The sequence below is a fragment of the Amblyraja radiata genome, chromosome 3 (genome assembly GCF_010909765.2).
Source record: "Amblyraja radiata isolate CabotCenter1 chromosome 3, sAmbRad1.1.pri, whole genome shotgun sequence".
Lineage (NCBI taxonomy): Eukaryota > Metazoa > Chordata > Chondrichthyes > Rajiformes > Rajidae > Amblyraja > Amblyraja radiata.
The window spans coordinates 65,179,029-65,204,708 of NC_045958.1; the positions used below are offsets into that span (position 1 = coordinate 65,179,029).

At 42.8% G+C, this 25,680-nt stretch overlaps 1 protein-coding gene across 1 annotated transcript in view; it reads right to left on the reverse strand.

Annotated features, from left to right (window-relative positions):
* Positions 1 to 25,680, reverse strand: part of adamts3 (ADAM metallopeptidase with thrombospondin type 1 motif 3) — a 268,172-nt gene that overhangs the window by 210,476 nt on the left and 32,016 nt on the right. The window contains exon 4 of the mRNA XM_033017939.1: positions 19,833 to 19,992. Coding sequence (XP_032873830.1) covers positions 19,833 to 19,992 — 160 coding nt within the window. The remainder of the gene's footprint in view (positions 1 to 19,832; positions 19,993 to 25,680) is intronic.

The following is a 25,680-nucleotide window of genomic DNA, read 5'->3' on the forward strand; positions in this document are numbered from 1 at the left end:
GAGAGAGAGAGTAAATAAATAAATAAAAATAAAAAATAAAAACATACTAAATAATGCGAGTGAACTGAATGAGGGACTTACCTGCAAGCCAGCCAGGAAACTCGCTCCACCGGAGCCTCATGACCTGACCCGTTTAACTCCGATACCCGTTTAAATCTTTCCCATCCACCAATACATCCAATTAGTTCAAATGGTAATTGTACCCGCATCAGACAGGTTTACGAAATTCTCCATGAATACTTTCAGCAATACTTGAAGGTCAAAACACAATTGGTGACGCATCGTGTTAATACGATGTTAATGGAGACATTTAACAAGCGCTTAACAGTGACACCCCCACTGTCTCGCGGAAAGCGGAGATTTTAATAGATTTTTTTTCACCAAATTTCAAAATCCGGATTACAAATTGTCCCCCACCTCTCAAAACATGGGAGGGGGTGGTGCCCACTGTCCCCCGCCCATCCCCTCCAGGATCTCCACCCATGCTTGGGGTGAACAATGTTGTTCCTTTATTTGAGAGGGACAGCAAGGATAGGCCAGGTATCTACAGGCCAGTGAGCTTAATGCCAATGGTAGGGAAATTATTGGAAACAAATATGGGATGGAATTTATATACATTGGGAAAGGAAGAAGACTGATGAAGACAAAGGTGGTAAACATTGTTGATATGGACTTAAGTTGGGAATTTGACAAGGAGTCCTGTATGGTAGACCCTTAGATAGGCACATGGAAGTGCAGGGAATAGAGGGATATGATTCATGTACAGGCAGATCATTCCAGTTTAATTTAGCATCAGGTTCAGCACAAACATTGCGGGCTGAAGGGCCCATTCCTGTGTTGTACTGTTCTATGTAATATGTCCTGAATGTTAAGGCACAAGAGATCGAAGGAGAGCTAGCTAATTGGAGATGTTGGAAGGATGCTTTTCAGGTTTGAAGTCTATGACTTGCGGTGTACCTCCAGGATCATTGCTGGGAACCTTGTTTACATTACATTCTTTGATGCAAGTGGTACGGTTAGTAAGCTTGCAAATGGCACAAAAGTTGGCGATGTTATGGATACCGAGGAAGATTACTTAAGGCTATTGCAGGATATTGGTCAGAAGGAAAGTTGGACAGATTGGTGGCATAATTTAATCCCAGCAAATGTGACAAGATGAATTTTGTGATATAAAATAGTGTTAGGCGGAGGCATAGAATATAAAAAATGGGAGGTTATGTTGCAACTCTGGATAACACTGGATAAACCATAATTGGGGTCTTGTGCGCAATTCTGGTCACCACGGAGGTATGTGGTTGTGCTACAGAAAGTGCAGACTAGATTCACCTCAATGTTCTCTACTTTAGTTCTGGAGAGAGGTTGGATGGGCTCGGTTGGTTTTCCTTACCGTGATGGAAGCCTTGGGATAACCTACTGGATATATATGAAATTATAAGAGGCACATATAGGGATCAGAATCACTTTCCCAATGTAAAGGTATGAAAAACCAGAGGGCACAGTTTAAGGTGAAATTATGGTTTAAAGGGGATCTGAGGGAATTTATTTTTACACAGAGTGTTTGATATCTGGAATGCGATGCCAGAAGAGGTAATAGAATCAGATGCAATAAAAGTATAAAAGTATAGAGGCCTAATGCAGTCAAATAGCATTAAGGGCCTGTTCCACTTGGGCGTCATTTGCACGTCACGCAGGTGGCGCGCGAGGATTTTGAGAATCCCAAAATCCTGGGGCTCTGCTCGTTACCACATGTCACTGCCTACGCCACCACACGCCATGCGCGCGCAATGCATGCCATACGTAAATGACGCGCAAATAACGCCCAAGTGGGACAGGCCCTTTAGTGTTGACAGGCAAAATCAAGGAAATGGCGGCGCTGTAATGGCGCGGCCCCTGCAGCTCGTCTGTCCTTTTTAAAAATGTTTGTCCCGTTTGCTGTGGTTTTATTATTGTTTTTAGCTGTGTATATGTGGGGGGCGGGGGAAACTTTTAAATCTCTTCCCTGCACAGGGGAACCGACCTTTTCCCAGTCGGGTCTCCGTTGTCGTTGGGGCCTAGCACCGTGGAGTGGCCTCCAGCCGGAACGACCTGGAGGCTCCAGTCGCGGAGCTTCCGGACTTACCATAGTGGGACTGGCCGGCCTCGGAGCGTGGAGAGCTGTGATGACGCACGGCTGTGACCAGACTTCGGGGCTTCGGAGGCTCCAGCTGCAGGTCTGGGGACGGTGACATCGGGAGCTCGCAGGTCAGTGGTGGGAGACTGCTTTCCGGAGATCCCGCGGCGGCAGCTTCTCCCGCTCGAGTTGCGGGGTTGAAAATGACCCGGAGCGGGGCCTAACATCACCCGGCGCGGCTTTAACGGCCGCGGGACTTGCCATCGCCCTCCGGGGGCTCCAACATCAAGACCCGTAGCAGGGCCTGACATCGCCCGGCGTGGCTTTAACGACTGCGGGACTTACCTTCGCTCGCCGGGGCTCCAACATTAAGACCCGGAGCAGGGCCTTACATCGTCGGCGCGGCCTTAGCGGCCGCAGGACCTAGCATCACCCGCCGGGGACTTTAACATCAGGAGAGGAAGGAGAGCAGGGGAGAGACAAGACTTTCCCTTCCATCACAGTGAGGAGGAGACTCACTGTGGTGGATGTCTGTGTGAATTGAGTTGGTTGTGTGTCTTGTATAATTGTTTCTTTTTGCCGCCAAAGGGGCTAAAGATGGAAATTGGCTATTGACTATAATCTTGCATATTTACATGTAAATGTTCATCAATATGCACTGTGCCTGTTTAAATGAAAAAATTATAATAATAAATTTAAAAAAAGAATAGGGCAGCATGGCTGTGTTTAGTCGAAGGACCCATTTCTGTGCTGTACATCTCTGGCTCGAAGGGAATTTGGACACAAATTGAGTGCATGATTCCTACTCCCTTTCATTACCAGTCCTCACAACAGCTGAAAGTCTTCACTCCTGGCATTTTCAGTTGTTGTGTAATCCATACTGATTTCCTCAAGTTCATAAGTTGTTGCACAATAGTAAACCAGTTGCTTTTCTGAATTTTAAGAATTTGGAAAAAAATAAAGGTCGTGAAACTGGTGGAGAAGTTGAAGAATTGGAATCTTATCTGTAGGAATGCAAAGCTGGCCGTATCAGTAAACAGGCATTGAGAAGAAAGTGGTTGGCCTGGAGAGAACAGTAGATTGCGTTTGATTTTCCCCATCAATCAAGTTCAAGTGAGTTTATTGTCATGTGTCCCTGTATAGGACAATGAAATTCTTGATTTGCTTAAGCACACAGAAAATAGTAGGCATTTACTACAAAACAGATAAATGTGTCCATATACCATGATATAAATATATACACACATGAATAAATAAACTGGTAAAGTGCAAATAACAGAAAGTGGTTGTTAATAATCAGTTTTGTCCGAGCTAGGTTTTGTCCGACCTCAGACCTCAGAAGTGAGAGGTTGAAAATGTCCGTAAAAACTCCCGCCAGTTGGTCCGCACAGGTTTTTAGAACACGACTGGGTATACCATCAGGTCCAGGTGCTTTTCGGGGTTCACCCCTCTGAAGGATTTCCTGACATCGGCCTCTGTGACTGAGACTGAAATGCCATCACAGCGAATGGGGGATTGGGAAGGCACATCAGTATTCTCCCTGTCAAAGCGTGCGTAAAACGCATTGAGCTCGTCAGGGAGTGATGTTACACCGACATTCGAGCTGCCTCCTGGTTTTGCCTTGTAGGAGGTGATTGCATTCAGACCCTGCCACAGCTGCCGAACATCTGTCTCGTCCTCCAGTTTGGAGCAGAAGTCCCTTTTGGCCTTTTTGATGGCCTTACCAATCATGCCAGCAAGTAAGCGATTAAGATGGATCTTGCCGACACAGTTTGCATTCCATAATTATCTTTCATTCACCGTTACTTTGCTGCAGAAATCATTCTGCTTTTATCACATGTATTTGCTGTTTTGCTAGTTACAAGTTCTGAACAAATAATTTGTTGGAAATGGAGATTTTTGACACTTATGACTGACATAGAACAGTGCAGCATAGGAACAGATCCTTCAGCCACCATGTTTATGCCGAACATGATGCCAATTTAAATGAATGCCATCTGCATACACATGATGTACTGTATATCCCTACGTGTTCATTTGTCTGTCTAAATGGCCCTTGAATGTTGTAATTATATCTGCTTCCACCAACACTACATGACAGCATGTTCCAGGTACCTACCATTCTCTGTGTTAAAAGCTTACCTGGCAAATCTCCGTTAAAGATAACGGCTCCCACTTTAATCCTCTGCCCTCTAGTCGTTCATATTTGCATCCAGAGTAAACTCCATCTATCCTAATTATGCCTCTCATAATTTTACAAACTTCTTTCAGGTCGTATTCTCAGCCTCTGACTCTCCAACCTCTCCATATAGCCAAAACCAAACTACTGGAGGAACGCAGCGGCTCAGGCAGAATCGGTGAAACCAAGCGTAAACCAGGCCACTGTTTTGCCAAACACTTACCAGGATTTGCTGGAGCTCTTGGTAGCTAACGATTTTAACTCAACGTAAAAACTGCAATGCTGGCTTACAAATAAAGACACAAAGTGCTGGAGTAACTCAGCGGGTCAAGCAGCATCTCTAGAGAACATGGTTAGATGACGTTTCTCCACTCCACATCCTTGCAATAATGCTTCAACCAGAACTGCACACAATGCTCCAAATGCACCTTAACCAAAGTTTTGGAAAGCAGGAACATGACTCCTGACTTTTATACACAATGCCCTGATGTTGATGGCAACCCTGCCATATGCCTTCTTTACCACCATTTACTACACTCCATGATATGTGTTGCCACTCTCAGGGACTTATGGATTTGCATACCATGATCCCACTGTACAACAACGCTCCCAAGCACCCGACCGTCTACTGTAGACTTTCCCGACTCTGTGCCTCTTACATTTGACCTCACAGCTGCAAAGCCTCATACTTGCCCAGATTAAACTCCATTTTCCATTTCTCCGCCCAAATTTCAAACCGCTCTATAACCTACAGTTTCCTTCCTTACTATCCATAACTCTGCCAATATTCGTGTCATCTGCAAATGTATCTATCAGCCCACCTACAGTTTTGTCCAAATCATTCATCATTGGAAAAGATTGGGTAAATGCACAATCTTTTACCCAGAGTAGGAGAATCAAGAACCAGGGGACATAGGTTTGAGCTGAGAGGTTAAGATTTAATAGGAACCTGAGGCATAGCTTCATCACACAGAGGTTAGTGGATATGTGGAACAAACTGCCATTGAAGATAGTTGAGGCGGGTACTATGACAACATTTAATCTGGTACATGAATAGGAAAGGTTTAGAGGGATATGGGCCTAACATGGGCAGGTGGGACTAACATAAATGGGGCATCTTGGCCTCCCTGGATAAATGGGGCCGAAGGGCCTATTTCTCCGCTATCACAGACAACAAAGTTTCCAGTTCAGATCCTCGTGGTTACAGGCCTCCAGTCAGAATAACCCCCTTCCACTGCTCCCTTCTATAGACGTCATTTTTTAATCTATTCTGCCAAAACTCCATGGACCACTTGTGTCTTAATTTTCTGGATGAGTCTACCATTAGTTGTACAGGTGCACAACCTTTTATCCGGAGTTCCGGAAACCGAAAAACTCTGAAAACCGGCCATTTTTTCCAGGTCCTTCTGCAGTTGTACTGAGCCCTAGTGAGACTACACCTGCAGTATTGTGTGCAGTTTTGGTCCCCTAATTTGAGGAAGGACATTCTTGCATATGAGGGAGTGCAGCGTAGGTTTACAGGGTTAATTCCGGGGATGGCGGGACTGTCATATGCTGAGAGAAAATGTTTGTCCCGTTTGCTGTGGTTTTATTATTGTTTTTAGCTGTGTATTTGTGGGGGGCGGGGGAAACTTTTAAATCTCTTCCCTGCACAGGGGAACCGACCTTTTCCCAGTCGGGTCTCCGTTGTCGTTTCCTGCAGAAGGACCTCTTTGCTCCTATATTCGATTCCTCGTGTTATAAAGGCCAACATGCCGTTTGCTTTCTTCACTGCCTGCTGTACCTGCATGCTTACTTACATACTGATATACAAGGACCCCCAGATCCCCTTGTACTTCCCCTTTTCCAAGTGGATAACCTCACATTTATCCGCATTAAACTTCATCTGCCATGCATCTGCCCACTCCCCCAACCTGTCCAAGTCACCCTGCATTCTCATAACATCCTCCTCACAGTTCACACTGCCACCCAGCTTTGTGTCATCTGCAAATTTGCTAATGTTAATTTGAATCCCTTCATCCAAATCATTGATGTATATTGTAAATAGCTACAGTCCCAGCACCGAGCCTTGCGGTACACCACTAGTCACTGCCTGCCATTTGGAAAAGGACCCGTTAATCCCTACTCTTTATTTCCTGTCTGCCAACCACATCTTCAAAAAATTCCAGAAGATTAGTCAAGCATGATTTCCCCTTCGTAAATCGATGCTGACTCGGACCGATCCTGTTACTGCTATCCAAATGTTCGGCGATCTCATCTTTTATAATTAACTCCAGCATCTTCCCCACCACCGATGTCAGGCTAACTCGTCTAAAATTCCCTGTTTTCTCACTCCTGCCTTTCTTAAAAAGTGGGATAACATTAGCTACCCTCCAATCCACAAGAACTGATCCTGAGTCTAAAGAACATTGGAAAATTATCACCAATGCATCCACGATTTCTAGAGCCACTTCCTTAAGTACCCTGGGATGCGGACCATCAGGCCCCGGGGATTTAACAGCCTTCAGTCCCATCAGTCTATCCAACACCATTTCCTGCCTAATGTGGATTTCCTTTAATTCCTCCGTCACCCCAGATCCTCTGGCCACTACTATATCAGGAAGATTGTTTGTGTCCTCCTTAGTGAAGACAGATCCAAAGTACCTGTTCAACTCATCAGCCATTTCCTTGTTCCCCATAATAAATTCACCTTTTTCGTTCTCCAAGGGTCCAACTTTGGTCTTAACTAATTTTTTCCTCTTCACATACCTAAACAAGCTGTTACTATCCTGCTTTATATTCTTGGCTAGCTTATCTTCGTACCTCATCATTTCTTCTCATATTGTCTTTTTGGTTATTTTCTGTTGTTCTTTAAACATTACCCAATCCTCTTGCTTCCCGCTCATCTTTGCTACGTTGTACTTCCTCGCTTTAATTTTTATACTGTCTCTGACGTCCCTTGTCAGCCATGGTCGTCCCTTTCTCCCCTTGGAATCTTTCTTCCTCCTAGGAATGAACTGATCCTGCACCTTCTGTATTATTCCTAGAAATACCTGCCATTTTTGGTCCACTGTCATCCCTGCTCGTGTATCTTTCCAGTCAACTTTGGTCAGCTCCTCCCTCGTGGCCCCATAGTCCCCTATATTCAACTGCAACACTGACACCTCCGATCTCCAATTGTACATTAAACCTGACCATGTTATGGTCACTGCCTCCTAATGGCTCATTAACCTCGACGTCCTTTATCAAATCCGGTTCATTACATTACACTAAATCCAGAATTGCCTTCTCCCTGGTAGGCTCCAATACAAGCTGTTCTAAGAATCCATCACAAAGGCACTCTACAAAGTCCCTTTCTTGGGGTCCAGTACCAACCTGATTTTCCCAGTCTACCTGCATGTTGAAATCTCCCATAACAACCACAGCATTACTTTTGCTACATGCCAATTTTAACTCCTGATTCAACTTGCGCCCTATGTCCAGGCAACTGTTTGGGGGCCTGTAGATTAGTCCCATTAGGGTCATTTTACCCTTACAATTCCTTAGTTCTATCCATACTGACTCCACATCTCCTGTTTCAATGTCACCCCTTGCAAGAGACTGAATTTCATCCCTCACCAACAGGGCAACCACACTCCAGGGCTCTCGCTTAACTTTTTTTCCCTGTTGCCAGCCGGGCAACCTTGGCAGCTTTTTAGGTTGCCAAATGACAGTTTAGGTGGTCATTTAAGACGGCTTGCATGACGCGTGCGATAATGTGCTCGGCCGAAGTGCGTAGTTACCAGTCGGAATTATACTCAATGAAGCATTCACATATTATTTCTGCTTCAAATAAAGTCACAAACTAAACATTCACCAATCAAGACATGATATATCCCACAATGACATGCAGCGAAATTATAAGACAGTATCTCAACTCATTTTACACATTGCAATTAATGCAATTTCTATTAGTTCTTTCCACTTCCAAACAAAAATGTGGTTGGATTATTCAGCGTATGATCAACCTGTGTCAATAAATCCTGGACCATGGTAACATATATGCGTACGTATAGTTGTGAATGTTGCTCATTAAATAACAGTACTGATACTCCATATTAAGAGTTTGATTTGCCGTTAAAATGAATTCTGTAATAACGTGTCAACGGTAGCAGTGACAATCGAACACTGTGGTTTTAATGTTTCACGTGTTCACAATATAATGAATCCACCTTTATGGATTAAAACAAATATTAACATTGGGAATTAAAACACATTTGATTGCATTCCGTTATCAAACATAGTCAATGAGGGGGGAAGGGGGGAGAGAGGGGGGAGAGAGAGGGGGGGAGGGAGGGAGAGGGGGAGAGGGGAGAGGGGGAGAGGGGGAGAGGGGAGAGGGGGAGAGGGGGAGAGGAGGGGAGGGAGAGGAGGAGAGAGGGAGAGGAGGAGAGGAGGAGAGGAGGAGAGAGGGAGAGGAGGGGAGGAGAGACACAGAGAGAGGGAAGGAGAGGGAGAGGAGGAGAGAGGGAGAGGAGGAGAGGAGGAGAGAGGGAGAGAAAGAGAGAGAGAAAGAGAGAAAGAGAGAGAGAAAGAGAGAGAGAAAGAAAGAGAGAAAGAGAGAAAAGGGGGGCGAGGTGGGGAGGAAGGAGGGTCAGCGCTCCTCGACAACTTGGCCGTTGGGAACTCCTCGCCACCGCCTCCCTCCTCCGCCAGCCAACAGCAAGGTGCGGGGCCGAGCGGTGCAGCTCAAAGATCCTACAGCTATAGGATCTATGGTGCAGCTGCTTCAGAAGTGTCGAAGCGAATGACGGGTCCCGTACAGCAGCAGCAGCGGCCGCTACAGCAATCCCATTAACGGCGAAAACCACTTTTAAAAAACCATCCTGCACGTCGAGGCCTCCCCCTACCTCCCTCCTCCCGGCCTCGGCGTGCGGGAGGGTTTTTTTTTTTTAAAGCGCCGTCAGCGGGTTTGCAAGCCTTATCAGGGCTGGCGGGGGGCAGGAGGGGGAGGAGTTGGGGCCGCTGCTGCCGCTGTTCGGGGGCCGTCATTCGCTGCGACCCTTCCTCACCCTGCATCTAGTATCTTTCCCACGCAATACAGCCGTCACCGCCGACACAAAACGTTGCGTTCCTTTTCTCCAGAGATGCTGCCTGACCCGCGGAGTTATTCCAGTTTTTTGTGTCTATCTTCGGTACAAACCAGTATCTGGTTGCCAAGCCGGGCAAAATGGCTCGGTGTTTAGGTTGCCCGGCGGCGCTTTGAGTTGTCTGTGGCACCCGGGCAACCGTTAATTTCGAGCCCTGCACTCCCACCAATATCCGTTTGAAGAGCATCTTTGTACTCCTCTATCCTCTCACCTCTTTGTGAATTCAAATTTGTATCAAGCGTTGTTCGCTTGCGCTGCAGGATCTTGCTTTTATTCCCAACTCCCACAAACTGGCCTTAACGACATCCCACAGGTTTGATTGAGAAACAGCACTTGCACCATGCAAACTAAGGCCACTAGTAAGATTTACAGCGTCTCTTCTTAATAATTTCTTGAATACTCCCTGTTTCTTCAGATGTACCTTGTAACTTCAAGACGAATGAAAGCAATATCTTATTCAAAATGTGTTAAAATGTTACAATATCTCGTCTATTTTCAAATCCTTTCAGTAGAGCCCTCCTACTGTTAATCTACATAATCAATACAGAAGTTACTTTCTTCAGCAACTATGCACAAATATTGCTAGCTTCTCTGTATTTGTTTATTGGCATTAGGCCCAAAAATAAAATACTTCTGTAGTTTCTGGACAGTATTATTTTTTCTTGCACAATTCCTGTGGGTAAGGAAATCATTCCTTCAAGTCACAGAGTTTTCAGAAAGAATGGGCACATACCAAGAGGATTTTTACTTAATGTTTCCACCAATATTTTGCAATCAGGTTTGTGACACACATGGTACTCTACAGAGTTCCTTGGTACAGATCATATGATTGCTGGAAATCTAATAGAGGGACAAAGAACCAACACAAAAAAACTGTAATTGGAGAGGTTTAAAGTGCACATGCAATTAGAACAGACAAGCAGATGAAGATGTGGGTGGTCTTTCAAAGTCAACATGCTCCAGCTTTCATTACTTCCACTTCACTTGAAGACAAAGTAAACCAATGCACCTTCCTTACTAATTCTGCATATCAGATGTCAAAGCAACAGGTTTGTTTTAATTAACCCATGGGCTGGGTGTGCAAAACATTAAATAATAGGTCCATTTTTAATTTGTGATCGAGGCATCTACTTCTCTGCATAATAGCCTCATTTATTGCACAAACCAAAACAGTTGCAAAGGAAAAGTAAATAAATAACCCTTGCTCATCATGATTCACTAAAAATATTTGGAAAAGTAATTAAGAGCACTCTTGTCTAAATGGAAAGGCTGTGAGTTCAAGTACGACTCCAGAGATTTCAGCATTTTATCTTGGCTAATGCTTCTGTTTCCTGGCCAATGTTTACCTTTCAATCTGCAGCTGAAGCAGGTTTAGCTGTTGACTTCCTATGCCTCCTCTGACTTCTTAGCCAATCCCTCAGGAATACCAATGACTTGCTTCCACTCCAGTTTTGTGGGTTCTGAGACAACTAATGAGTCCTGCGCAAAATTCACAGATCTCCGTCACATTTGGGCAAATGAAAATTGATGGGAATGGTTGTATGGATAGTTTTGTGCTTCATGCGGTCCTTCTAAAGTCTGTTTTTGTTCTTCATCTGCTCCCCTCAAAGACACACAGTCATAGAGAGATACCGCACAGAAACAGGCCCTTCGTCCACCTTGTTCCTGTCAACCCTCATCCACCCATTAACACTGATCCTACATGAATTCCATTTTTTATTCTCACTGCATTCCATTTGGCTCCCCCAAATTTTACAAACACCTACACACTAGAGGCAACATACAGCGGCCACTTATCCTAACAACTCGAATATCTTTAGGACGCAATTGAAAACTGGAGCACCCAGAAGAAACCCACATGGTTACAGGGAGAACATAGAAAATTTACACTGACCACTCCATGGTCTGGATTGTACCGGGGTTTATGGTGCTGTGAGATATTGGCTCCACCAGCTGCATCACTGTGCCATCCTATTTACTGTTTACCCTTCCTGCTGGAAGAATTTGGGAAAGAGTCATCACAATAGTTAGTTTGCAGACATCCAGCAGGTGATAATGAAGAGTACCACATAGCATCCGTGAGCTTAGTGCACTAGCATCTCATTTTGTGGCCTGTAATTGTATCTTTCCATTTCTCCCAGTGATGCCATGCCTTTGGACCTACCCAGTTAGAAGGGGATACGATACAAAGCACAGTGTTATACTGCAATAATTTTCCTTTGTGCTAAATTGACCCGCATCTCCAACAGGATTTAGCTGCTCTGAAGCTAATTTACAAGTCAACTGGACCCTCTCAAATTCCTTCACATCCATCCTGTAATATGGAGACCAGAATTGAACACAATATTTTAGATAAGGCTAGAACCGTGCTCTGCATAACTTTCCGACTATTCTATGCCTCAACGGAAGAAGACCAGAATTGTGAATGCCTGATTAACTATGTTCTTAATCAGAGCTGTCGCTTTCAATGATTTATGTACAAATAACTCAGGTCCTTCTTATCCTGCACCTCTGTTAGAACAGGATTCTTTATTCCATATTACCTTTCTTCATTATTCCCATCAGATATGTCTCCTGAATTAGCTTCATTTGTTGCTCACTGCCATATATTTCTTGTGCTACAATTTATCACCATCTTGTTTGGAGTTTACAAAATTAGTTTCATATTAATTTATACATTGTTAAATCTAGGTTATTAATGTAGATCAACAATAATAATAGCCCTGTGGGCAACTCTTCATTTTCCTTCTTTCCAAAAACCTCCACTCACCACAATCTGTCGTCTCTTATCTAACCAATTTGGTATCCCTGATATCCATTCTCTCTTTTAAGCTACAACACTAACTTTGATGATAAGTCTGTTATGAGGCATCACTGGTACTGACCTCTCCATCATAAAAAGGATCTATTGGAGTCCATGCCTTTAAAAAACCTGCCAGCATCATCAGAGAACCACACCACCCTGGCCACACTCCCATTACACTCCTGCCATTCAGAAGAAGGTATAGATAGAGGTTTGAAAACTGTAACATCCAGGTTCAGGAGCAGCTTCTTCCCTACAACCATCAGGCTATTAAACACTGCAACAAATGTGCCGGGAGATTGCAGACAGCTGCAGATCAAATAAGGTTGGTGTAGTAGGGGATTTTAGGGTGATGAAGGCGGCTTTTGGCACATTGCTGTCGTCAGTCAGGGGAATTGAGTACAGAAGGGACATTATGATAAAAGTTGTACAGGACATTGGTGAGGCAGCACTTGGAGTGCCATGTTCAATTTTGGTCACCCTCCTATAGCTATTAAGCTGAAAAGAGTGCAGAGGAAATTTACAAGGGTGTTGCCAGGACTTGAGGGCCTGACCTGTGGGAAGAGGTTGGGCAAGCTAGGGCTTTATTCCTTGGAATGCAGGAAGCTGCGGTGCAACCTTATAGAGGTGTGTAAAATCATGAGGGCAATTGAAAGGGTAAATGCACTGAGTCTTTCTCCAGGGTAGGGACATTAAGAAGTAGAGGCCATAAGTTTATGGTGAGAGAGAAATAATTTAACAGGAACTTTAGGGGCAACTCCTCCAATGGAATGAGCTGCCAGATGAAGCAGTTATATTAATGATATTTAAAACACAATTGGACAAGTGCAAGGATAGGAAAGATACAGAGGGATATGAGCCAGTTGTGGCCAAACAGGACTAGCTCGGATGGGTCATCTTGGGCAACACAGATAAGTTGGGCCAAAGGACACATTTCCATGCTATATGACTCTATATCCTGGGTCACTCTGTCCAAAGCTTCCCTGACTGACGCAGTTTGTTGATCTACCATTACTCACCTGTTGCAAAGCTTCACCATCTTGTCAGTAAAATCATTTTTGGAATCTCTGTTCTAAACGGACAGTCCCTGCACATTTAGATGTCAAACTTTACTTGGCCCCTTATCCAATTTGTTGATATACTTCCTGAATTGCTGGAATCCAAGCATCAATCCCTGTAGCACCCCACAGACCATATACCTGTTTTATACCACCTAATATCAGTGCTCTCATTTTAGAATTTAATTTAATAATCCCTACAGTCCTCAACTCGATTAGAATTGTTCTCTATTCTGTGGTTACCAACTCAAAGAAATTCCAATAATCTTGTCAAATATGATTTTCTTTTCACAAATCCACATCGACTCCGCCATACCTATTATTTTATTCTGAGAACACTGTTACCACTTCCTTAATAATAGTCTTCAGCATTTTCCCTGATACTAACATCTGTAAACTCCTCAGACTTACTGTTATTTTTGGCAAAATTATGAGCCTTTTCCTGTGATCTCATACTATCTTTAAATACTCTTGTAATTCTCATTGAAACCACTGTTGGACCGCTTTTCCTATTGCGTTACTACACCTAAAAGGGTTATTAAAGGGATAGGGTCAGGCCAAATATTTGTGGTAGAAGGGAATACATCAGTATTATGGAAGCGTTGGACATGATTCTGAGGGACAGGCTTTATGTGAACTTGGATAGGCAGGGTCAGCGTAGTTGTGTGCAGGGACGTTCATGTCTTACAGACTTGACTGAGATTTGATTGCAACTAAGAAAATTAATGAATCCAGAACCCTGGACACTGTTTACATTGACTTGAGTAAGGCTTTTGACAAGGCTCTGCATGATAGCTAGTCCAAACAGTTAAAGCACAAGGGATTGAATATGTACTGGTAAACTCGATCCAAAGTTGGCTTGGTGTTTGGAGGCAGAGGATTGTGGTGGGTGTGTTTCCCTAACTGGAAATCTGTAACAAGTGGTGTACCACAAGGAATTAGCACTGGGACATTTAACATTTGTAATATATATATGAAAGACTTGGATGAATTTGTAGGTGGCATGAATACATACAACTCAAAAATGCTTGGAGTTGTACATAGTGAAGAAGAAGGTTATCTAAGGATACAGGGGGACATGGATCAACTGGAAAGCTAGGCAGAGTGGTGGCAGATGGAGTTCAATCCAGGCCAGTGCTAAGTCAAATTCCGATAGGATGAATACCGTAAATTACAGTGTCCTCAAGAGTGCTGATTTACAGAGGGATGCTTGGGGTGTAAGTGCATAGTTCCCTGAAAATGGTGACATGGGTAAAAAGGGTAGTGAAGATGGCATTTTGCATGTTTGCCTTCACTAGCCGAGGCTTTGAGTATAAGAGTTGAGGAGTCATGTATAAAACATTGGCCTTACTTGGAGTATTGTATACAGTTCTGGTTATCATTCTGTTTTATGTTGCCTGGAACAAGGGGATGTAGTTATAAAGCAGTAAATGGTTAGATTGGGTTTATTCTTACTGGAACTAAGAGGCTGAGGGTTCACCTTGTCGAGGTTTATAAAATTATGAAGGGTATAGATGGGATAGATTGTCAAATATTTTTCCTAGGGCAGGGGAGTTTTGAACTAAAAGGAACAGATTGAGGGGGAAGACATTTAAATGAGATCTGGAGGATAAGTTTGTCACACAGAGGAATGGGCTGCCAGAGGAGCTGGTGGAGACAGTTACATTTACAATGTTTAAAAGGCTTTGGGACAGGTACTTGGATAACAAATATGTTGAGGATTATGGCCCTAATGCAGACAAATGGGATTACTCTAGATGAGCATCAGAGACTGTCTGTATCTTGAATGAGTTGCCAAAGAAAGCCATAGAATTGGATATGGCTGCAACCTTTAAAAGGCATTTGGACAGATTTATGGATAGGAAGGGTTTAGAGGATTATGGGACAAATGCAGGCAAATGGGACTAGCCCAGTATGACAAACTGGCAGCATAGACTAAAGGGATTGTTTCCGCATTGTAATAACTCTCTGACTATATCCTAAGTAATATTTGTATTCTTCACACTACAAGTCAACAGTGATTATACATCAAAAGTATTTATTTTGCTGCATAAGTTTGGAACAAAGGCCTAGTGATGAGCCTTTGAAATGTGCTGTATAACCGAGAGTGAAATAATGCTCTAAGATAAGTGAGGTAATCACAATGTTATTGGCTCAGATTTAATGTTGTTGACACATTCACTAGCAATAGGGCACTGTTGGTTTAAATGTGTTTTATAAAATGGATTCATATGTATAGTCAAAGGAAGGGGATAGATGCACAGGTAGCCCTGTGGGAAATTAAGATCTATGAGGCAGAGTGTAATGGGCAATGTCAGGGAGAATGGAGCAAAGGTTAGCTCAGAAACTCAACTACAAAACACTTTGCTGCGACATACTGATGTGCAACTGAGATGTTCATCCGGGGGCCTTGTGATAGAACTATTGGCTGATGCTCAGCAAAGGAGGCAGGCAAAGCGGGGGGGGGGAGGGGGAGAGGGAGGCGGCCTGAAGGACAGTGGGAAGAAGGAGGTACCCTGAGGGTGAGCAGGGAGAAGGCAGGATCCTGAGAGGAAGAAAGTGGAAGATACCCAAGGGAGAGTAGGGAGGAGAAAGAGGGCCGAAGGGAAGCAGGGAGGTGGAGGACACCCATAGGAGAGCAGGGAGCAGGGGGCAGACCAAGTGGGAGCAGGGAGGAGAAGGAAATCAACGAAAAAATAAGGAGCCGGAGGAAAAATGAGGGAGAGTGGGGATGAGAAGGTAGCTCGAGGGAAAGCGGGGAGGAAGAGGCAGACCAAGAGGGAGCAGGAAGAACCTAAGGGAGAGCAGAGAGGAGGATTAATAATATTGTTATGAAATATCACTTTAAAATCAGTAAACTGCTTTACAAAATGAAGCTGCCTCAGGGACCTGGATAGAGAGAATAGAAAAAATCATCTCCTCATTTATCCTGCTCGATGTTAAAGATATGCCGTGGTTAAAACAATCTCTTTTCCAACAACCTCCTCATCTCCCAAATGACTTCCCCTCTGGTCATTCAATTAAACCAGATACAAGTAATAATCCCCCTATCATTATTCAAGTTAATCGGACTTACTTTAACAGATCCCTTTCAGTTTGTCTTTCCTCCATTAAGGTAATTGCTAAATTAATCTACACCTTTATTTCTACTTTTGTAGCTCTTTGAATAGCAGCTGTATGGCACTGAAACTTGCTGATCAAGAGTCTTCAACCTGAAACACTAACCCTGTTCTTCTTCCACAGGCGCTACACATTTTGTCCAGCACTACACATTTTACTCCAGCACACTACACATTTAATTCCAGCACTACACATTTTGTCCAGGATTTCCTGTTGTATTTCTGATTACCATTTAATTTTCATTTACTGAAAATGTCTATAATCTAGCATTGTTACTCTTGTTCGGTCAATTATCAGAGTCAAAGAATCATAGTTATATAGCACAGAAATGGTCCTTCGGACAACTCACTCACGCCAACCTGTAATTGTCTATCTGGAAAACCAAGTGCTGGAGTTATTCAGTGGGTCAGGCAGCATCTCTAGACAACATGGATAGGTGACTTTTCAGGTTGGGACACTTCTTCAGACTGTCTATCTGAGGTTGTCTCATTTGCCTGTGCTTGGTCCATATCCTTCTAAACCTTTTCTATCCAGACATTTGTCTAAATGTCAATTAAACATTATAATTTTACCCATCTCTATAACTTCCTCTGTCAGCTTAAACCACATACAGCCCTGGCCTATCCAGGCTCTCCTTATAACTCCTTATAATAATGTAACATTGTTATAAATCTTTTTCTGTATCCTTTCCAGCTTAATGACATCCTTCCTATAGATATATAACTGGAACTGTGAACAATCTTCCAAGTGTAGTCTCAGCAATGACATACTGTTGTAACATAACATCTTACCTTCTGTACTCAATGCCCTCTCTGATGAAGGCAAGTGCCTTCTTCACCACCCTGTCTATCAGTGTCTTCATTTTCAGGAAACTACTCACCTGTACTCCTAGGTTTCTTTGTTCTACAATAGTCTCCAGAGCACTCTGTGTGGACTGTCTTGGTTTAACTTAATGTACAACAGCTTCCACTTTGGCCGAGTTAAATTCCATCTGCCTTTCTTTGCCCATTCCCCAGTTGATCGACATCCCACTGTAATCTTAGATAACCCTCTTCATTGTATACCAGCAATTTTGATGTCTTTACAAACCTGCAAACCACATTTAAAAATTGTCTTCCACATCATTAATGTAGATGACAAACAAGAGTGGGCCCCTCACTGAACCCTGCAGAACACCACTGGTTACAGGCTTCCAATCTGAATAACCACCCTCTGATTCCTTCCACCAAGCCAAATTTATATCCAAAAGCCAAAGGCCTTTGACAAGGTTCCACTTGGTAGGCTAATCTGGAAGATGAGTGTACATGGGGTTTGTCTCTCATGGCTTCATTGAAACTCTCCAGTTCCCATGGCTCCATTAATCCTGAGGGGTAAATATTCTCTCCCGAGTTGCACTTTTCCTCTTAATGTACTTCTAAAATCTCTTAGGAATCTCTCTTACCCTATATGTCAGAGCTATCTCAGTCCCTCTTTGCCCTTCTGATTTCCCTCATTGTCATATCCCTCCTTCTTTCTTTCTATTGCTAAACCATTCATCATATTATTGTGATTTCATTTATTTTCAGTATTTTATCTCTTTTTGTCACGTGTTCCGCATTAAATATCCTTTGCTAATGGAAAGCAACCAGTATCAACCTTTCTGGTTCTTTGAAAAAGGTAGCATATTCAAGAAACATACAACTTGGTGATTCTAAATGCCAAAAGAAGGTAGTGTGGCAGAATATGAAGCTCACTAGAATTCAATAATGGAGTCCAAATGAAGGGCTCATCTAACAAACCCCCAAGCTCCCTTGTTTGCAGTGCACATCACAAGCAAGGTTACATAAAGATGTTGGTCTTCTGCTAAACAAATTTATCGTAACTGCCAAGGAATGTTCTACAAATAGGCAGAATGCAAATTCCTATTTAACCATGCACCTCTGCTGACAATAGTCCAATGACCTCTGAGGCCTTCCATTCACAGAGAACTGATTTCTTGAAAATGCTTCCCTTCATGTGATCATTTTAAAGCCCAGGATAATACACTTTATTTATCTCAAAGCTTATATGTAACAAACTAAAAATATTCTGAGACCAGAAATGTCTGCAGGCACAAATACCTGCACTGCCCTTGTGCAAACTTTAAGTAACTTTAAACTTCATATATCTAAATGCCCAGTATATAAATAGAAACATAGAAACATAGAAAATAGGTGCAGGAGTAGGCCATTCGGCCCTTCGAGCCTGCACCGCCATTCAATATGATCATGGCTGATCATCCAACTCAGTATCCTGTACCTGCCTTCTTTCCATACCCCCTGATCCCTTTAGCCACAAGGGCCACATCTAACTCCCTCTTAAATATAGCCAATTAGCTGGCCTCAACTACCTTCTGTGGCAGAGAATTCCAGAGATTCACCACTCTCTGTGTGAAAAATGTTTTTCTCATCTTGGTCCTAAAAGATTTCCCCCTTATCCTTAAACTGTGACCCCTTGCTCTGGACTTCCCCAACATCGGGAACAAACTTCCTGCATCTAGCCTGTCCAACCCCTTAAGAATTTTGTAAGAAATGTAACATTTGAGAAAGCCCAGTCCATGAGCTAATGAAAATCCTTCCTCTGGACATTCACCCATTGAATGTCAATCGTGTGAACAGTCGTCCCAGGAATGTTAATTGGTCAATAAAACATCTCCCATTAATTCCAATCCCACCTATCCAACCCATGTGTCCTCATGGCTTTGACACGCATCTTATGAAGGCTTTGTTGTGCATCACTCTTTGAGCTGATCAACTTTGTTCTGGTTATCATGCTAACAGATACTAGAGTCAGCCTTCAAAGCTGAAATTTAAATGGCAGGAATAAAAGAATGAATTTATTTTGCTGCGTATCTATTCGGAAACTTATGGTCCTGTCCCACTGTATGAGTTCATTCAAGAGCTCTCCCGAGTTTAAAAAAAAAACAAACTCGTGGTAAGCACGTAGAATGAACGTAGCGGGTACGTCGGAGCTCGGGGACGTCTCTTTGTGGCTCGTAACGCTAACGGCAGGTACACTGGAAATGCGATAAGCTCGGGAAGACTAGTGAAGATTTTTCAACATGTTGAAAAATGTCCACGAGAGCCCCGAGTACCCGGGAGCGGCCATTACAGTATATCTCTGAGTTCGAATCAGGGCAAACTCAGGAGAACTCTTTGAATGAAGTCGTATAGTGGAACAGGACATTAAGTAGAAAATATATTGGAAAATCCATTCATTGCCATCTTATTGGTGTCAGATCCAACACTCCCAACATTCAAAAACGTAACCCTTTAGCAGTTACTTTTAGTTACTTTTAACTACCTCAAGCCACCGACTCCCCTTGGTAGAATAAGGAAAGAACGTTTCCTGCAATTCATCTTCTGTCAACTAATTGTTTGAAGATAAACAACAGGTTGAGGAAATGCTATCCCGAGCGTTAGACCAGGACACAAACCTGTTGGATGAAAGTCGTCAAGGACTTCAGGATGCGAGACCTGGACAGCTGACCTGCGGTACACCACATGGACGCGACCTTTCTCCTCTTCCTCTGCTTGCTTTCCCTTTTCAAGTGGTTCGATAAAAAACTCCCCTTGATCTGTTCGGATCATGCCAGCCTGATGTGAAGGGCAAAACCAGGTTACATTCAAATCCAAAAACACATTTTAACATTAGATGTCAGTGCAGGGTGGTCGCGATAAGCAAACATCATAATTTTAATATATAAATCACCTCAGAATTTCTGCTTGTTCAGATAGGTTTAAAAATATTTCATAAAATAAATGCAGTTCATGTAATACTGTTTGTGTCAGAACAATGTAATGAAAATAGGTTTATCAAGGAGAAAAACACAATAACAATTATTTCCAGGTTATTTTGCATCATTCAGGAAACTTGGATGCTTCTCAAGATGCATTGCACTTTTGCAGATCTGAGACCTAGAGTCATGGTCATACATCTGTACAACATTAAAAAAAAATGACAATTTGGCCCAACTTGTCCATGCCAACTGTGATGCCCATCTAGGCTAATCCTATTTGATTGCATTCGGCCCATATGCCTCTATTTTTTTTTCAATTCAAATACATGCCCAAGTGCTTTTTAAACATTTTGATTTTAATACACATATACAATACAGCACATGAAAGGACCTCAATGCTTGTGCTGAACATGATGCCAAGCTGAACTGATCTCATTTTCCTGCACAATACATATTCTCTACACTTCCATATGCCTATCTACAAGCCTCTTAAATGCCATCATCGTGTCTGCCTCCACCATGACCCCTGGCCCCCATTACTATCTGTGTAAAAATCTGCACATCTCCATTAAACATTTCCCTTCTCATCTTAGCTATGCCCTCTAATGTTGGACATTTCCACATTGGGTAAATGGTTGTGACTATCTAACCTATCTATGACTCTCAGAATTGTATATATTTCTATCAAGGCTCCCCTTAACCTCCACAATTCCAGCAAAAAACACCCGTCTATCCAACCTCTCCCTGTAGCTGAAACCCTCTGATCTAGGCAACATTTTGGTAAACCTCCTGTGCACCACACTGCTTGTGCCGAACATGGTGACTAGCTAAACTGATCTCATCTTCCTCAACATGATCCCTATCCTTCTATCCCCTGCACTTCCATGTGCCTAAGTAAAAACCTCTTATATGCCTCTTTTGTATCTGCCTCTACCACCACAGCAGGCAATGTATTCCAGGCCTCCACTACTCTGTGTAAAAAACCTCCCCCAGAATATCTACCATCCACCACAAACCACCCCCCCCCCCCCCCCCCCGTCTTCTATGAATAACTCAGTTCCAAATCCATATGAAAAAGTCATTGTGAATCCTACATTTTACTCAAAACTCAGCCGAAATAATATTACCTGCCACGTACAAAACCGTGCTGGCTATCCCTAATTAGCCCATTCTTTCGTAAATCCGATCTCAAGAAATTATTTCCAATAGTTTCCCCATCACTGACATGAGGCCCACCGGCCTATAGTTCCATGGACTCGCTCAACTTCCCTTCTAGAACAAAGGAAAAGCATTGGCCATTCTTCAGTCCTCTGGGGCCTCGCCTATGCTAGAGAAGAAACAAAGATCCTCGTCAAGACCCCCGCAATATCTTCTCTTGCCTCCCTCAATAACTTAGGATAGTTCCCATCAGGCCCTGGGGACCTATCCATCTTAATGTTCTTCAAGAGCCTCAGCACCAATCCTTCTCAATCACACACCACCCGAGCATACTTGTATTCCTTCTCCTCAGTGAATACAGATGCCAAGTACCCATTTAGCACCTCACCGACATCCTCCAACTCCAAGCATAGATTCTGAAGAAGGGTCTCGACCCGAAACATCACCTATTCCTTTGCTCCATAGATGCTGCCTCACCCGCTGAGTTTCTCCAGCATTTTTGTCTACCTCCAAGCATAGGTCCCCTTCTTTATCCTTGAACTATCCTACCTTCTCCCTGGTCACCCTCTTATTTTTTAACATGTATAAAAACCCTTGGAATTTTCCTTAATACAACTTGCCAATTATGCCCCTGTCCTGTAAGTTTCTCACCTCTCAGCTTATATAAACAATCTTCTTCACTATCTTCACCTCCACCAATGTTGGTGTTATCAGCAAATTACAAAGCAGAAAACCTACATCTTTGTCACCAGCAATTATAATATGTAGGACAAAGAAAAAGTCACCAGCACTGAAAGTTCCAGTCAGAAAAACTACCCTTCATTGCTACCTTCTGCCTCCTATAACCAAGCATATTTTCCAACACACATCAGATACCTGTGATTGTGGACCAGTCTTGGCAAAGTCCATTTCCACCATGACGACATCATCTGCTCCCTCTGGCACTACTCTGACTCCTGTCATTGGCAGACAGGCCAGGAGAAGCCAACTGTCAGAACCATAAACAGCGCCTGGCTGCCAGATAAACACCAGCATTCTGGACACAGCTCCAGAGTGAGCGGAGGCCAAGGGTAGATAAGTAACAGGTGCGTAAAAATAGCTGTTATGGGATTGGCTCACCTGTCCTATTTGTTCATGTCCCTCTAAACCTTAATTATCCATGTACCTGTTCAAATGTCTGTTCATGTTGTTATTGTACCTGCCTCAACTACTTCAACTGACAGCTCATTCCATATACCCACCACCTTTTGTGTATAAAAAGTTGCCCCTCAAGTCTTTTCCCCATTCATCTTAAACCTCTGCTCTCGAATTCTTGATTTCTCTATCCTGGGAAAAAGACTTTTTAAATCTATTCCCTTCATGATTTTACACACCTCTACAAGATCACCCCTTAGCCTCTTGTGCTCCAAGCAATAACATCCTACCTTACCTCTCTATAGTTCAGGCCCCCTAATCTGGCAACATTCTCACTAATCTATTCTGCATTGTTTTCAGCTTAATGGCATCTTTCATATAGAAGGTTGACACTATTCCAAGTGTAGCATCAGCAACACATTATATAACTGTAACATAGCATCCCAACTTTTATACTCAATACACAACACTTCAAAGATTTTTGGACCAGTACATGGAATGAAAAGGTTTATAAGGGTATGGGCCAAATGCAGGCAGGTGGGTCAGCATGGGCCGATGGGCCTGTTTCCATGCTGTATGGCTATGTCTATAATTTCATGACTGATTCGGGTCAACATGCAAAAAGCCTTCTTCACTATCCTATCTACCTGCAACACCATTTTCAGGGAACTATGTATTGTATTCCTAAATTATTCTGCTCTGCACAAATCATCGGGGCCCAACCATTCAATGTAAAGATCCTGCCATGGTTGACCACCCAAAATGTAACACTACACTTATCTGAATTAAATTCCATTAGTCATTCCTTGGCCCACTTCCCAGCTGATCAAGATCCTGATGTAATTCATAATAACCACCTTCACTGTCGATGATACCAACTATTTTGGTCCTATCTGCAAACTTACTAATTAAATATTGTACAGTTTGCTTGTGATATCTGTGTATTTTCTTCCCACATTTCATGAAATAGCACACAATATCTCTGTGCACTGACAAGATTCTCACCATTTAAAAAAATGTGTTCTGCCTTTCTGTTTCATGTCAAAGTAAGGAACCTCACATTTCCCCATGTTATAGCCCATCACCTTTAAGTTTGCTACTGCAGTTTAAATGGTAATATATTAAATTTTCCATGTAGTTGTCTTTTTTGGAATTTACTATTGAGGTACTGACTGCAACAAAAGCTTGCCAAACATTCTGGAATGCTGTAAAATCCAGGATCAAAATGAGAAACAAAAAAGAGAACCAGGAGGTAAACTAAGTACTCAGAACTGAGATGACAAAGATAATGCAATTTGAGCTCCATTCAAAATTGTAGTATAAGATATGAGCCAATGTAATGCAATAGAACATGGCTCAGCCCTCAAGCTTCTGCTAGATTTTAGCAAAAGCTCCTCAATTAATTGCATTTACTTACTTTGTCCCATACCTCAGCAGATACAATATTTTTCATATGACCAGTTTCTTTCTGAGAATTATTGTTAACGTAGGTTTATGTTTCAGAATAAAATTGAAAATAAAATTATCAAAATAATTAATGATTGCAAATCCCAGTGTACAACTTGCCTGGAATATTTTCCCTGCCACTTCCAGCGACTGGAATGTTTGAGTAATTACAGGTGCCTGAGACTGCAGCACTGAGACTTTTACCTTGACATAAAGTTGATCTGAAATGGATCAAGAGCTCTGTGTTCCATCAGCTTTAATATCCTCAAATCAGTGTCAGCCAACCAGACACTGCAGCCCTGCCAAGACAAACATGTGGTATTCAGCTAGAGAGGCCAACTTTCAGAGACTGGCTGTTCAGTCCAAATGTTTGAAAAAGCTGGAATAAATGTGCATTTATTAACAAAGTGGAGCTATGTTGAAAAACAGGTTCAACTAGAACACTAGTACTTTTCATCATATTGGGTGTCACTTTAAGCAGAACCTGTGCACAAGTCTCTTTGGGGTTACCTGCTGAATCCCACTATAGAGCAGCAGATGGAAATCTTCAAAGGCACAGAAGGCTGTGTGATTCATGGGAAAGGGTCAAAAATGGAAATGCATTTACACTCCTGCAACCAAGGCCCACAGTCACAGGCACGGTACTGTTAATTAATGCAGCTTAATTGTGGATGTTTATGTGAGATCACAACAAAAATGCTAATCTTTCCCCATATTCCAATTCGCTATTATTTAACAAAAATATATCCTCACTTACTTATTTTACCACAGAAGGAGGTTATTCAGCCCTTCAGGTTTGTGCCGGCTCTCAAAGGAGCCGTCCATCATGCCATTTTCCTCTCCTCCTATTTACCAGCAACTTATTTTCTTGCACCTTCATAGCAAATCCACTGATTTATTAATTTACCTGCATTAAAAGGTGATTCTTAGTATATCATTAATCTAACAGCAAGCTTTTAGGATCGGAAAGGAAACCAGAGGAAACCCAAGCGATAACAGAGAGAACGTCTGAACTCCATTAAGGGAGAGCCAAAGTCTGGATCAAACCCAAGTTCCCAAAAGTGTGTGGTAGCAGCTCTGACCACTGCACCACTATGCCTTCTTTATCTCTGATATACAATTGCCAATTGCCCTGGAATAATTTACTGGCTACTGAAGAGAAGTCCAAATTTAAATCACCCTGTGTGCAAAGATATTTCCTAGCCACACCTGAAAGATTTTTCTCTAGCTTTTAGAACAGACTCCATCATAGATCCTCATTCCCCACCTCTTCCTCGCAGCTCGCAAATATAATTTCATTCTAGTTATTAGCTCACCATAACATAGACAAAATTCAGACCAGATTATCATTTAACTTTCTAATTTCACAATCCAGGTTTGTGTAATGTCACTACAATTTCCAAGACCAATACATCCTAAGGTGTGATGCACAGAACCGCACACAGGACATGAGGGATGGTTGAAATGGGGCTTTGTGTAGTCACAGGATCTGTCAGTAAAAGAAGCCACTTAGTGCTGGAGTACCTCAGCGGGTCAGGCAGCATCTCGGGAGAATATCTACAAGCAACATTTTGGGTCGTGGCCCTTCTTAGACTGATTGTAGTGGGGGAGAAGAAAGCTGGAGGACAGGAGGGGCAGGACGAAGCCTGGCTGGTATTAGGCCAACACAGATTAGGAAGGTTATTTGATAGGCTGATCGGTGGACAAAGGTCATAGCTAAAAAGACTGTAGGATTGGAGAATTGGGAATTGTGAAGTTAGAGGAAAGTATGTAGGTGGGAGGGGGAGATAAATAGGTGTGAGTCCAG